This window comes from Heptranchias perlo, chromosome 40 (genome assembly GCF_035084215.1).
Source record: "Heptranchias perlo isolate sHepPer1 chromosome 40, sHepPer1.hap1, whole genome shotgun sequence".
Lineage (NCBI taxonomy): Eukaryota > Metazoa > Chordata > Chondrichthyes > Hexanchiformes > Hexanchidae > Heptranchias > Heptranchias perlo.
Window position 1 is genome coordinate 4,081,088 of NC_090364.1, and position 15,625 is coordinate 4,096,712.

Consider the following 15,625-nt stretch of genomic DNA (forward strand, 5'->3'; position numbering starts at 1 on the left):
ATTCAGAGCCCATTGCCCATCTCTCCCTCTCCCTGCAACTGGAAGGTCAGTGAGATCTGAAGTTACCATATCCTCGATCACAGAATCTCCCCCTCTGGCAGCACTGGGCTTCCCTGCAAGTCCCCACCAGCCTGCGCTGAGGATGGAGAATCAATGTGCAAAAGTGTGCATGCGTGTGAAAGTCAGTGTGCACGTGTGCAAGATTGAGCCCGTGACAGACCGATTGAGTGTGCACATCAGCGAGCGCAGCAGGTGTGTGTGTGTGAGACACATTAGTGTGAAAGACTAAATGTGCATCTGTGCACATAGACCAGAAAATGAGAGTGGCAAGTGTGAGAATGAGAGAGAAAATTCCACCTGAAAACAAAACTATTTTAAAAATGCAAGATACAACTTGAGAGATTACAGCACGCACCTGTGTTTATGATTAAGTCAGTATTTTAATGCAGCAAATTTTTCATTTTGCAGTCATACAAGAGGTTTAAAGGCAGAAGTCAACACTGCAGCACAGAACCAAGCAGTACAGAGGTGTGGGTCACAGCACCGGATCCAATGCTGCTTACTGGTGAGGTTACATCCTTAATGCCTGTAGCAATGAATGCATTACTCAGCCAGCCACAGTGTGTGGGGGTTATGGGATATGGGGGGGGGGTTTGTCTGCAAAGAAGTGTCTGCTGCAGTGAAGTTTACAGCAGCTCAAAATATACAGGGCTAGCACTGGTTCAACAATGCAGCTCCCGGGGTTCTCGAGCTGGATCGCACAGAACATAGCTCAACACTGAAATAAAATGCTTGCTCTTTTGAATACAGGTAGAAATATTTACTGCACTCACGGCAGAAAATGCACAAGGGTTGTGATGGGCTGTCTCTCCCTCTCCCCTAACCAATGTGTCTGGGAGGAGTGCAGGAGGTGATAATCCTGGTTATTCCCCAATAACCTGCAGGACTCACTCCAGCCTGGGGTGTACTGGCTCGTTCCAGCACCCGACTGTTACTGGACCTGCCCTGCCAGTGCAGCGGGTATCAGACAGCAGGATGGAGGAGCTGGCTTTTACTCCCATTTTCCGTTGGACACCGCAGCTGTTTCAGAGGGTGCGTCCCAGCGGGCAGATTTTGCACTGGGTTTAAGGGGAATTAAACAGCGACGCTCTGACCTCCGCCCTCAAACCGGCCAAATCCCCTCTCTCTATAAATTCGCTGGGTTAAAATTGGTGAGAAAATGGATCGGATTTTCTTGAATGACATTTACATTAAACAAACAGCAAACTCGTCACAATCAGTGTTGACACTTCATTACAGACACAAGATTCTCCTCAGTCCGTTACTGCTTCGATGCCAACGGGAGAACAGCAGGAACTTCCCGATCAGCGAATCCCACTTCATTAGACAAGCAGAACTGGGATCTTCCCAGGAGCACGGATCCCACTTGGAGCAAATCAAGCTCCAGACGGGAGCACCGTGTCAGCAAATCTCTAGTATAAGAAAATTCTTAACATGCTCATTAGTATTAACAATCATGTTCATTAATATTAATAATCATGCTCATTAATATTAACAAGCTTATTAATAATTATGCAAATGAACAATGATTTTGATAAGCCAGAGTATTTAAGGACACAGCACTTGGAAGTTCTATGAGGTACTTTTCTTCCTGTTAATTTCCCACTCTGGAAGAGATTCAGTTGATCACACGACCTTGTGCACTGGGCCCATCCGACTGGAAAATGATTAACTTGTTCAATAATTTCTATTTGCTGGGCTATGGGGGGGGAAGAGCAGGGGGAGTGGGACTAATTGGATAGCTCTTTCAAAGAGCCGGCACAGGCACGAGGGGCCGAATGGCCTCCTTTAGTGCTCTATGATTTCCGCCACACAATCCAAATTGCTGTTTATGACTGGGGACCCTCAGGGTGGGGGGCAACCGACAGGTTTGTAAAGTCCTCCGATTTCTGTCCTCCTTGGGCTGGGCTCACCACAGGACACGGTCCCTGGAGAATTCTATATGCTACAATTTTCCCGGTGTTCACGGATCGCCCATGGCATTGCTCACAGTAAGCCCGATCTTGCGCTGTTTCATAAAATGAGGAGCGGTAAGGCCATCTAACATGCAATGCATTATCCTGCTGCTGCTGAGTCGTGGCAGTGCAGAACCTGGTGTGTTCCCTTTAAGGCCGCTGCTCTGTTACTCCCCACTTTGGGCCTGTTTAGACCGCTTCCCGAGGTCAGTACAACAGTGACTACATTTCAAAAAGTACTTCATTGACTGTGAAGCGAGTTGGGCTATCCGGAGATTGTGAAAGGCGCTATATAAATGCAAGTTCTTTCTTTCCAACTGGGGGTCGGTAAGGGAATTACCAGGTGCTTGTAAATATCCAGCTCCAAGCCAATCTGCAAACTTACTTCAACAACAGAAATTGATGCAAGACGGCCACTCGTTTAATAAAAAAAAATATGAAGTGTGGCGGACACTCTGACATCTTTCTTAGTTTCGATATTTCACAGATAGAATCACACACAAATATTCGGTTGCAGTGCACAAATGAAAAATTACTTTCTGTGATAGTCGCACTGTTTTCTTGATAGACTTTTGTAAGGTGGGGTGTGAAGACCTGGAAGTGCGTCAATATTTGCAGGGAGTTTCGATCACTGTACGCCAACGCCACAGATATAAAACACCACATCCACCAAATCATCACGCTGTGGGGGAACAGACTGTTTATATAACAAAGTTCTGAGGAGCCTCCATCACACACACACACACACATTTGTGTAACACACCCAAAAGAAAAAGTGCGATGGGAAAGGAGGCCAGTAATTTCTTGCTGGTTGCAGAGAAACTTCCCTCAGCAACAGAGAAATACCCTCTAATCGACCTCTGTGTTTTAAGATGATTAAAGGAGTTGGTTGATAGGAGAGAGAGAGAGAGAGAGAGAGACTATACTATTTCCTCTGGTGAGGGGAGTCCAGAACAAGAGGGCACAACCTTGAAATTAGAGCTAGGCCATTCTGGGGTGATGTCGGGAAGCACTTCTTCACACAAAGGGGAGTGGGAATCTGGAACTCTCTCCCCCAAAAAGCTGTTGAGGCTGGGGGTCAATTGAAAATTTCAAAACTGAAATTGATAGATTTTTGTCAGGTAAGGGTGTTAAGGGTTATGGAACCAAGGCGGGTAGATGGAGTTAAGATACAGATCAGCCATGAACTAATTGAATGGCAGAGCAGGCTCGAGGGGCTGAATGGCCTCCTCCAGTTCCTATGTTCCGAGAGTGCACTCAAAGCCTCAGGATGTGCCTACTTACAGACCAAAGACCACGTAACCTTAAAGGCACAGGCTGCTTCACATGTATTATTCTGCTGCGAGGAGGAATCCATCAGGTATTCCAGGAAATAATAGGTCCTTAAAAAAAAACCCAACACATCATCTGGCTTACTGAGAACCATACTGGGGGAAATCTGCTAGTATAACAAAAAAATGAAGGTTTATCGGTGGGTGAGGTGATCCTTTGCGTTAACATTTGCATTGCAGGAACATTTACAGTGTGAGTATCTCATCCATAGAAATCATGCAAAAATTACCCTCCCACTTTTATTGTGGGGGCGGGGGGGGAAGTCACCCAGGGGAGCGATCAGAGCCTGACAGCTAATCGAGGGTTCAGATGGTATCCTTGGTATAATATTTATATGTAAAAAAAAATCACATCAGTATAAAGATATACCTGTATTTTATAATTATTGCATTATTTGCCATGAATTCACTGAACCTTCAACCCAAGGTCATGCTGTTAGCAGCTTCTGCCTTAGTGACACAGGAGCCCAAAAGTACACAAAATAATGGAATTAACCCTTCGCCGACCTCCAGCTGCGCACAGGGTAAATGGCAACAGGGCAGTGATACAGCTCAGGGTTAACCCAATCCCAACCCTCAAGGATATCATCTCGATTAGCTGGCAGGCTCTGATCGCTCCCCTGGGTGACTCCCCCCCCCACCCCCACAAAAAAAGTGGGAGGGTAATTTTTGCATGATTTCTATGGGTGAGATACTCACACTGTAAATATTCCTGCAATGCAAATGTTAATGCAAAGGATCACCTCACCAGACGATAAACCTTCAGCTTTCCCACAGGTTGATTTAAAGACCAGTTTCGAGGGTTTGAAACACACCCTGTCCACGATCGTGCATTTGGTGCGTCTGCTAAGAATGCTGATTACTGTAGGTTATTCTTCAAAACTATTTTTATTTGTGTGAATTTTGTGTTAAATCAGGATGAGGCAGGTCAGTGTCAGGGAAAGGGAATGGACATTTCCATTTTAGGCACCCAGTGCCAGTATCAAACACTCCCAGGGCAGGTACAGGGTTAGATACAGAGTAAAGCTCCCTCGACACTGTCCCATCTAAGACTCCCAGGGCAGGTACAGCACGGGTTAGATACAGAGTAAAGCTCCCTCTACACTGTCCCATCTAAGACTCCCAGGGCAGGTACAGCACGGGTTAGATACAGAGTAAAGCTCCCTCTATATTGTCCCATCAAACACTCCCAGGGCAGGTACAGTACGGGTTAGATACAGAGTAAAGCTCCCTCTATATTGTCCCATCAAACACTCCCAGGGCAGGTACAGTACGGGTTAGATACAGAGTAAAGCTCCCTCTACACTGTCCCATCAAACACTCCCAGGGCAGGTACAGTACGGGTTAGATACAGAGTAAAGCTCCCTCTATATTGTCCCATCAAACACTCCCAGGGCAGGTACAGTACGGGTTAGATACAGAGTAAAGCTCCCTCTACACTGTTCCATCAAACACTCCCAGGGCAGGTACAGCACGGGTTAGATACAGAGTAAAGCTCCCTCTATATTGTCCCATCAAACACTCCCAGGGCAGGTACAGCACGGGTTAGGTACAGAGTAAAGCTCCCTCTATATTGTCCCATCAAACACTCCCAGGGCAGGTACAGCATGGGTTAGATACAGAGTAAAGCCCCCTCTATATTGTCCCATCAAACACTCCCAGGGCAGGTACAGCACGGGTTAGATACAGAGTAAAGCTCCCTCTATATTGTCCCATCAAACACTCCCAGGGCAGGTACAGCACGGGTTAGATACAGAGTAAAGCTCCCTCTACACTGTCCCATCAAACACTCCCAGGGCAGGTACAGCATGGGTTAGATACAGAGTAAAGCCCCCTCTATATTGTCCCATCAAACACTCCCAGGGCAGGTACAGCACGGGTTAGATACAGAGTGAAGTTCCCTCTACACTGCCCCATCAATCACTCCCAGGGCAGGTACAGCACGGGTTAGATACAGAGTGAAGTTCCCTCTACACTGCCCCATCAATCACTCCCGGGGCAGGTACAGCATGGGTTAGATACAGAGTGAAGTTCCCTCTACACTGCCCCATCAATCACTCCCGGGGCAGGTACAGCACGGGTTAGATACAGAGTAAAGCTCCCTCTACACTGTCCCAAGAATGTGCTGTTGGTCCAACCTAAGAAGGGCGCCCCCCTACTGCACCAGTGTGATACTTGCCATTTCCCACCCACCGATCCTGGATCCTCGAGGGGAGATTTGCCAATTTGATGCCTAATTAGTGACAAATTTCAGTTGTGGATCCATGTCCGCCCGCAACTGGATCGAATGGTCTGGAATGTATTTTTTTAATTAAGAGCCTCTTCAGGAAACCCCAGTCAGCAGGGGCAGGGAGAGTCTACATTGCACGAAGATTACCGCCCAATTGAAATGCATTTTTAGCTCTAGGTCAATATAACATTTCACCATTCCTTCTGAATGGCACATATGGAAGATAAATTTTAATTTGTAAAGCACACATTCAAATAAATGTTCCCACTACATTGAATATATATTTAACATAAAACTAGCGTCTAATAAAGAGGGTCTTTCAACCTGTTTTGAAACGGTCTAAAGTCACGGATCAGTAACGCACAGGCGTAAAATAAACATGGGTTTGTCTAGTTTGCAGCTTCCCCAATTACTGAGAGTGATTCAGAGGGCCCACCACCGCCAATTAAAATACTTTACTAGAAAATAAACTTGTACTGTAGTGTATATATACATATATATAATTCAATTACTTTGAAGTAGTACCATTATGTGGATTAATGTGCAGCCGTTTTGTGCAACAGCAAGATCCCGCAAACAGCAGTGAAGAACAACTGGTTAATCTGCTTTTGCTGAGGCTGGTTGAGGGAGGAATGTTGGCCAGGACGCTGGGGAGGACTCCCTGCTCTTTGATTAATGCTGTGGGATCTTTTACCCAATGCATCAGAACGTACTGACGGGGCCTCGGAATAACGTCTCGCTCAAAAAAAAAGACGGCACCTCGGACAGTGCAGCACTCCCTCGGTACTGCGCTGGAGTGTCAGCCTAGGTTATGCGCCGAGTGGGTCTTGAACGCACGACCGTCAGACTCGAAAAGTGAAAGTCTCGCTTTCAAGCTGACAACTTTTCTTACTGAGGACTGGCAACAGGTGGCGTGAACCCTTTATACTTCAGTGTAGAATGCGGGTTGCCACCCGAGAGAGGACAACGCATGGGAGGGGTGGGGGGGAATAAATGAGGCGTTTGTTTCAGGGGTGGTAAAATCCGTGTAACTCACGAGTGACAAGTCCAGGGGATTAACTGACTCTCCTTCACCTGTTTTATCCCCCAACGCAGCTGCAAAACTAAGTGGGTTTCTGTCCTGTGCGGCACTTTCTCACTTCCACCCGTCCCCCGTACATGTAAAGCAGACGGGGTACTGCCACGGTTACTGCTGGCACAGGCTGAACAGCTGCATGTGGCTATTTGAGTTTTCGCTTCCCGCCACCTGCAGCAGGTGTGGTCGCATGGAATAAATTTAGTGTCCCATGCAGTGTAAGGTAGCAGCCACCCATCACACTGTGTTACTGGCCTAAGACCTACAACTCAATGGCTCCTGGGCTCCCAGTAATCGATGACGTGGTTATGCCTTGTAAGGACAGGGGCAACGGTGGGGGAAAGAGAAATCTAACTGTGCGGGAGCTGGAAAAGATTCTTCTTAAAGCAGAGTACATTAGAAGAAAAAAAAATCACAATTCCCTTTGTAGAGAGATTCCCAAGTGCTGGTCCCCAGGTTTAATTCCCATATTTGTTATCATTATGCTAGAGACAGGGCCATCTGATTCCAGCTGACCAAGTCAAGCTCCGTCTTTTTATTAAATGGGTTCGTACTGATGTTTTTTTGGGGGGTGGGGAGGAAAATGGAATTGCACAATTTATCCCCCCGTGAAAAACTCTACGTCAGTAGCCTTGACTGCAGGAGGTCACCTATCAACCAATACAGTTCAACGTTGTGCGATGCTCTTGGTTCACCATCCGTGGTGGGCCTAGAGTTACAGAGTGTAGCCTGCTCGTCTCCAGACACCAACCCAAGTTTGGAAGGACGGAGTCTCCAGCTGCTTTGATGCGGTTACAGTAACGGGCTTCCACCACACTGGTCCTGTGTGAACACCAAAGCTAAGCCTGGTGGGGGGGGGTGGGGGAAGGGGGGCTTGCTTGGCCACCAGCCTTGAAGAATCAGGTAAACTTACATTGGCGTGGTGTCTGGAGCCCACAGGATTGAAACTCATCACTGTGGGTGTTCAGTGCACACTTCCCCACCATTGCACGACACCTAAATCCTAGTGACAACGCTGGAGACCCCACCCCTTCCCCTTGGCAGAAAGAGAAGGATTTGATTTCGTTTCATTTGGACGACAGACGAGGCTGGAGGGATGGACGTCAAGGGCTGCTTCATGCAACGTTCGCTGCTCTCTCTCCGAAAGACCACTGACCCCCAAAATTCAACGGGCTTTGTGCATAATTCCCCAGAGTCTCTAAAGGGCGGTGTATTCTACAATGTAATAGCCAGTGCTCAATCTAATCTATAAGTAGTAACCTGTTCCCAATGGTCTGCTAGATTCCTTCAGACTTCCAACAGGAATTGGGGACTATAACAAATATCACGCCCGCTTGTGTTTACAACTATCCAAATCAAAGCAAGGCCAGTGAAGAAAGGATATCTCCTGCTTTACAGACTTCACCTGATGGACTCGGTTTTGTTTCCTAAGCTGTTGTTATGGTAGACATCCTGCTCAAGGCTTTGGTAAAAGTGTTTAATAGTCCTCGTTAAGATTGGAGTCTCCCGCCTGGTGGGGGGAGGGGGGCCCGGGGCTTACGGGCTCTGACTCGACTCAATGGTGCCATCCTCCGTGTGCAAAATCTCGATGCTGCTGTCGGGCAGGCTGTGCGAGGCGCTGTCTGTCAGCTCCGACTCCTGTGTCTGGCTGGGGGATAGTGCTTGCGGGGAGCTGCCGGAGCCGGAGCTGGGGGTGGGGGTGGTGTTTTCCGCGAGGCCCAGGATCTCCTGCACGCTCCTCTGCAGCTGCTGCTTAAACAGAGGAAACAGAACGCTCAGTTGCGTAGCGAGATCAGGACCAGAGAGCATTTCTCATCACGTGACATACCACCCCCTCGACATCCCTACCCCGCCCCCCCTCCCTTTCTTCCCCCCCCCCCCCCCCTCAGGCTCGCCAACCCCACCCCCACCCAAAAGCCCGCACATTCTCACACTCACCGGACAGGCTGCGAGCTGCTGGAAGATGGCTTCGGCCCTGCACAAGATGTCCTCCATGTTCAATCTCATGGTCAGCTCATTGATGTGCTGCAAGAGAGCAAGAGAAGAGCTAAGAGCCTGGAATTATACTGCTCATTGGGGAGGAGGATGGGGCGGGGGGCACAGCACACTGGCTCACCGCGTCACCATCTGGTAAGGGGGCACTGTAATCGCCCGCACAGCGAGCTTGCGATCTTAGATGGGCAGACAGATTTTTTTTTTTAATCCCCTCTCTCTAGAGCCCAAAGACACCAAGATTAGATAGAGCACTCGATGGACGACACAGCCGAGATCAGCTCACTCGCAGAGCAGAGAGAGAGAGTCTGCCAGTTCCTAAACTGTACAGCTCAGCACTACAATAGATGGTGTATTTACCCACTGAGCCATCGGAGAGGGACATTAATTTAAGTCAATTGCAACTGCAAGCTTGAAAGTTCACCGTGGCAGGTCAGTACACATTGGCACAGTACACAGTCCTCCACCCCTTCACAGTGAGACTGACTCGGCTCGGTTATTGCCGGGCTGAGAGGCCGGCAGCAAGCACATCAGACACCGTCCTTCTAGAACTTATAGGAATGTGACACCGTGCCAATGAAGGAAGCCTGAGACAGAGTGCTCTGGTCACAGGGTTAAGGAAAAGAGACCAAACACAAAGAAAAATGGAGGGAATTTGTTCTTATCTTTTAAAAAAAGACAATTTAAAGATTTTTTTGAGCGCTACCTTGAGTATCTCATTGAAGCCATAGTTGGGGTTCATCAATGCATCACGCTCCGAGTCCAGGATGGCACAGCAGACCAATAGGTGGAAATTCGGGCACGGCTGCCCCGTCCATTGTACCTGGTGGCAAGGGCAGGAGAACGGAACTCTTCAGATCCCACAAACAGCGCAAACACAAGGCAACACAAACCACACCCAACGAAACATGGAAACAGATTCCTGCAGGGAACCGTGCAGTCTGGGTTACACTGCAGAGCAGTTACCTGCCATACAGTGGAATAGGACACTGCTCACTAGAATACACTCCACACCCCTCACTACAACACTATCTTATATACCCCACACCCCTCACTGTGATATACCCCACACCCCTCACTATAACACTCTCCGATATACCCCCCCCTCACTGAAACACTCTCCGATATACCCCCCCCACTGTAACACTCTCAGATATACCCCCCCCACTGTAACACTCTCAGATATACCCCCCCCACTGTAACAATCTCCGATATACCCCCCTCACTGAAACACTCTCAGATATACCCCCCCCACTGTAACAATCTCCGATATACCCCCCTCACTGTAACACTCTCCGATATACCCCCCCTCACTGTAACACTCTCCGATATACCCCCCCCCCCCCACTGTAACACTCTCAGATATACCCCCCCCACTGTAACACTCTCCGATATACCCCCCCCCCCCCACTGTAACACTCTCAGATATACCCCCCTCACTGTAACACTCTCCGATATACCCCCCCCCACTGTAACACTCTCCGATATACCCCCCCCACTGTAACACTCTCCGATATACCCCCCCCCACTGAAACACTCTCCGATATACCCCCCCCACTGTAACACTCTCCGATATACCCCCCCCACTGAAACACTCTCCGATATACCCCCCCCACTGTAACACTCTCCGATATACCCCCCCCACTGAAACACTCTCCGATATACCCCCCCCACTGTAACACTCTCCGATATACCCCCCCCACTGAAACACTCTCCGATATACCCCCCCCACTGTAACACTCTCCGATATACCCCCCCCACTGTAACACTCTCCGATATACCCCCCCCACTGTAACACTCTCCGATATACCCCCCCCCACTGTAACACTCTCCGATATACCCCCCCCACTGTAACACTCTCCGATATACCCCCCCCTCACTGAAACACTCTCCGATATACCCCCCCCCTCACTGAAACACTCTCCGATATACCCCCCCCCCTCACTGTAACACTCTCCGATATACCCCCCCCCCACTGTAACACTCTCCGATATACCCCCCCCCCCCCACTGTAACACTCTCCGATATACCCCCCCCCCCCCACTGTAACACTCTCCGATATACCCACACCCCTCACTGAAACACTCTCCGATATACCCCCCCTCACTGTAACACTCTGATATACCCCCCCCCTCACTGTAACACTCTCCGATATACCCCCCCCTCACTGTAACACTCTGATATACCCCCCCCCTCACTGTAACACTCTGATATACCCCCCCCCTCACTGTAACACTCTGATATACCCCCCCCTCACTGTAACACTCTCCGATATACCCCCCCCCCCCACTGTAACACTCTCCGATATACCCCCCCCCCACTGTAACACTCTCAGATATACCCCCCCCCCTCACTGTAACACTCTCCGATATACCCCCCCTCACTGTAACACTCTGATATACCCCCCCCTCACTGCAACACTCTCCGATATACCCCCCCCCCTCACTGAAACACTCTCCGATATACCCCCCCCTCACTGTAACACTCTCCGATATACCCTCCCTCACTGAAACACTCTCCGATATACCCTCCCCTCACTGTAACACTCTCCGATATACCCTCCCCTCACTGTAACACTCTCCGATATACCCTCCCTCACTGAAACACTCTCCGATATACCCTCCCCTCACTGTAACACTCTCCGATATACCCTCCCTCACTGAAACACTCTCCGATATACCCCCCCCTCACTAAGTCTGTTCCAATGATATGAAGATTACTCTCCCCATTTAAGTGTCACATGTGGTGACATTTTATGTAAAACATCTGCTCCCTGCGTGCCTGTAACCAGCAGCTGTAAACATAAGAAGGGCAGCCTGAGGACAATCATGGCAGACACATCTGCCTCTTAAGCATTGTACAGTCACTGAGTGCATTATTTGCTTTGTTTAAAGACACTCTCAAAAAAATACAATCAGAAAGGCACAATTTGCAAATTATTTAGACAGTGTAGGCGTGAGGAATATCAGTACAGGTCACGGTTTATAAATGTAAAGTACTCGGGCTCAGCAAAGCTTACCTCCCACAGCCGCAGTATATCCGGGAAGGAGAACTCCCGTTTAAACCAGATGAGGAGCCACCGGAAGCAGAAACACAGGTTTCCAGACTCTCTGGAATCTGGTAAGAGAGAAGAGTCATCAGGAATACTGCTGCGCAAAGGGCAGGAACAGCCCTCACCCATCAGAGGGCATCAGGAGCAACGCCTCCACCCAAGCAAAGGGCATCAGAAACAACAGCTCCCCCTACCCCCTAACCAAAGGGCATCAGGAAAAATACCACCCCCCCCACAGAACCAAAGTATATCAGGAACATCTACTACAAACAGAGGATAAATTAGCTAAAGGAGCCTCAGAAACAACATAAACACAGAGAGACATCAGCAAAACAGGGATTTGATGGCAGTCTGCATTGAAAGAAAGTTATTGCTAAATACACCAGGGGATTAAAAACTCTGGATAATGAGGTCTTTTTTTAAAAAAAAGTTCTTTTGAGTTTCTGCTCGTATCGTGGCGGGCTACAGTTCCAGAGCCCCTAGCAACCATCCAGGATCTCACCCAAATCGCCAGACATCACGCACGGGCGTAGACAGCAAGTATCAGCAGGCCTATTCAGGCACGGAGCCTGAATCTGTCTCAATCCATGCCTAGGCGCACACAAGCAGTCTCCGGGACACAGCCCGAGGCCTGGGAGCAGAGACAAAGTGGAAATGTGTATCTAAGGTTCTCTGGGGGAGAGGCTGAATGTTGCTAATGATAAAACATTCAGGGTAAATTCTGTTCTGTGCGCTCATGCCCCCCATTGAATTGGATGGAGACTGTCCATACTGGTTTCAATTAACAGCTGTCAGAGCAGAGAATTATCTGCTCTATTTATGCTGCATTCAGGCTGAGATACAGAAGCTGATCGTGCTCCTAGATTTTGTTGAGCGTGTATGTGCGTACGCACATATAAATAAAAATCTGAGCTCTTGCTCGCGAGGGCAAGAGAGAAAGAGCAAAGACAAACACATGAGAGTCACAGACACACAGACAAAAAGCTCTCCAGTAATTTTTATTCCCTCAACAGTTTGTTTTTGTTTCTTTTTTTTTGAAGGCCGCAGCTTCTCGCTGGGGAATGGCTCCAAGGGCACTGTCTCTCTCTCTGGCATCTTGCGCACGCAACCAGTCTTCATGCACGAGCATCGACAGCGAGTGTTGCCAGGCTATTCGACCGCAGTCAGCGTCACAGCTGATCCCGATCCCACCATCTCTCTCTCTCTCTCTCTCTCTCTCGAGGGGCAGCCGCTGGATGGTGATCGGGATTGGCTGACTTTTCCCTGCCTAGATCAGGGGTGCCCAATAACAGATTGACGTGCATCTATGTCGGGCCTTTAAGGTAGGCATGGGGATAATGGAGGTTGGGCCAAGAAAGTAGAGGTGAAAAGGCTTGGTTGAAGAGATGGGTTTTGAGGAGGGTTTTAGTGGAGGGGAAAGGTGACTGCAAGGTCAATTGTAGCAAAAACAACCGACCGAGCAGGGACCGGAGATCGAGCCCCAGACCTTCCAGGGTCTGCGAGACTCAGTTACTCATTGGATAAGCTGGCTGACCCATCGGCGGTGTCCGTCCACTCCAGCCATTTCATTAAAAATACTTTGGTTTAAACAATGAGCGTGGACGAGCTCATCAGAACAGCTGGCTGGCAGGACATCCTGAGCCCAATGGCGTGTGGGAACTCCATCAGCACGGGACTGAAGATGATCCCCAACTTACTGACTATACTGAACCAATAATGAATAATAAATAATAGAAATAATAATAAATCCAATAGGGAATTCAGGAGAAACTTTTTTACCCAGAGAGTGGTGAGAATGTGGGACTCGGTATCACAAGGAGTAATTGAGGCGAATAGTGTAGATGCATTTAAGGGGAAGCTGGATAAACACATGAGGGAGAAAGGAATAGAAGGATATGGTGATAGGGTGAGATGAGGTAGGAGGCTCGTGTGGCGCATAAACACCAGCATGGACCAGTTGGGCCGAATGGCCTGTTTCTGTGCTGTAAATTCAATGTAATATGTAATGTATGAGCCCATCTCCCTATAGGTATCAGGTTCTAAAGCCCCTCCCCCAGTGAAGTCAGCTGCACTTATAAAATACATAGGAAAAACAAACAATAGATGTTAAAAGTACCGATTTAAGGAACAGTTGGAAAGTACAGCGCTTCCGATGGCAAGACAGTGTGGGGCAGCCATCAAAGTTGACACCAGATTTAGAACGCAGGGCTGTAGAGCCTTTGTTACTTCTAGACTTGACTATTCCAATGCTCTCCTGGCCTGCCACCCATCTTCCATCCTGCATAAACTTGAGCTCATCCAAAACTCTGCTGCCCGTATCCTAACTCGCACCAAGTCCCGTTCTCCCATCACACACTGTGCGCGCTGACCTACAGTGGCTCCCGACTTGATTTTAAAATTCTCATCCTTGTGTTCAAATCCCTCCATGGCCTCTCCCCCTCCCTATCTCTGTAATTTTCTTCAGCCCTACAACCCTCCGAGATCTCTGCGCTCCTCCAATTCTTGCCTCTTGCGCATCCCCGATTTCCATCGCTCCACCATTGGTGGCCGTGCCTTCAGCTGCTTAGGCCCTAAGCTCTGGAATTCCTTCCCTAAACCTGTCCACCTCTACCACTCTCTCCTACTTTAAGACACTCCTTAAAACCTACCTCTTTGACCAGGCTTTTGGTCACCTGTCCTAATATCTCATGTGGCTCGGTGTTTTACTAAGTTAAAGGCACTATATAAATGCAAGTTGTTGCAGTAGAGCCCAGAGGAGGGTGCTGGGGTTATCTCACTAACCTAGGAAGTCGCAGAGGGCAGAGTCCAGCACTCTCAGCAGCAGGGCCAACTTCTCCAGCTGTTCCTTCATGCTCTCTTGACTCTCCTCGAAGTTACGGTGCTGGAACAGAGATAAGAGACAGACGGTCACACTGCACTGTGATGGGCAGGATTTACATGACCATAAACGTACAACCACAACCAGAGTTCAAATCTGTTCCCTCAGGATTGGTCTCGCACTTTATCAGAGGTGCTTCTAAAAATAAGACAGGTTAAAACATCACACAATGCCCACCAACTATATGGAACATCACACTACATACGAATATTGAGCCTTAGATCGCACACTGGCGATAGGAGCTCACAATCGTTAATCCTATGCCGTGTAACTCAACCCCGATGAGAACAAAACCAAAATGGAACAGAAACCTCCCAAAAATATCGTTAAATTACAAATACCCAGGAGTGAGTTAAAAGCTGGAATCTAATTGAAAGGTTCAGAAGACAGTTATAAATGACTCCAGTTTGTTTTTTAAGTCATCTGTACGTCCAATGTTGCTTCCTATTTATCACCCTTAAACAGCGATTAATCACTGCTAAATGTGAGGGAGAGCGCCCAAACTGGTGGGATGCAAGTATTGGCCCCCTCTCTCTCTGACGGAGGGGGTTGTGCTCTATTGTATACACTTATAGGGGACACATGCTAATCAGATACACGCAGGTGCAATGGACTTGTGGGAGGGGTGGCTCATTTTGGTGTGAAACGACAACAAACATTTGAGTAGAGCATATTCTTCCAACCTGCTCTGCTCAGTTCTGTTTATTCCTGGCGAAGCAGAATATTCATGATGTTCTGGGCACTCACCACTAGCTCCATGAAGCCCGTGAAACACCAGAAGGAGTCGACTTCGTTCTGTGTAACGTACAGTATCGGAGAGAGGAGATCGCTCATTCCCTGCACGTAGCCTGCACAACAAACACAACAGGAACTATTTAAAATGTTCAGCTTGGAGAGGGTGCAGAGGAGATTTACTGGAATTATACCAGGGATAAGGGACTTCAGTTATGTGGTGAGACTGGAGAAGCTGGGGTTGTTCTCCTTCGAACAGGGAAGGTTAAGGGAAGATTTAAATTAGACTTGACTTTATGAGGGGTTTTGATAGAGTAAAT

The 15,625-nt window shown here is 48.4% G+C and overlaps 1 protein-coding gene across 4 annotated transcripts in view; it reads right to left on the bottom strand.

Moving 5' to 3' along the window:
- Window positions 1–420: 420 nt before the first annotated feature.
- tbc1d17 (TBC1 domain family, member 17) overlaps window positions 421–15,625 on the bottom strand; it is a 35,446-nt gene continuing 20,241 nt past the window's right edge. For 2 of the 4 annotated variants that reach the window (XM_067974378.1, XM_067974375.1), the window contains 6 exons: window positions 15,321–15,421; window positions 14,477–14,576; window positions 11,663–11,760; window positions 9,350–9,466; window positions 8,590–8,676; window positions 4,216–8,400 (listed from right to left, as the gene is read on the bottom strand). In XM_067974378.1, coding sequence (XP_067830479.1) covers window positions 8,188–8,400; window positions 8,590–8,676; window positions 9,350–9,466; window positions 11,663–11,760; window positions 14,477–14,576; window positions 15,321–15,421 — 716 coding nt within the window. In that variant the 3' untranslated portion in view covers window positions 4,216–8,187. Of the gene's footprint in view, window positions 3,398–4,215; window positions 8,401–8,589; window positions 8,677–9,349; window positions 9,467–11,662; window positions 11,761–14,476; window positions 14,577–15,320; window positions 15,422–15,625 lie in introns of those variants that run through there. The other 2 variants (XM_067974377.1, XM_067974376.1) reach the window with 2 other exon arrangements.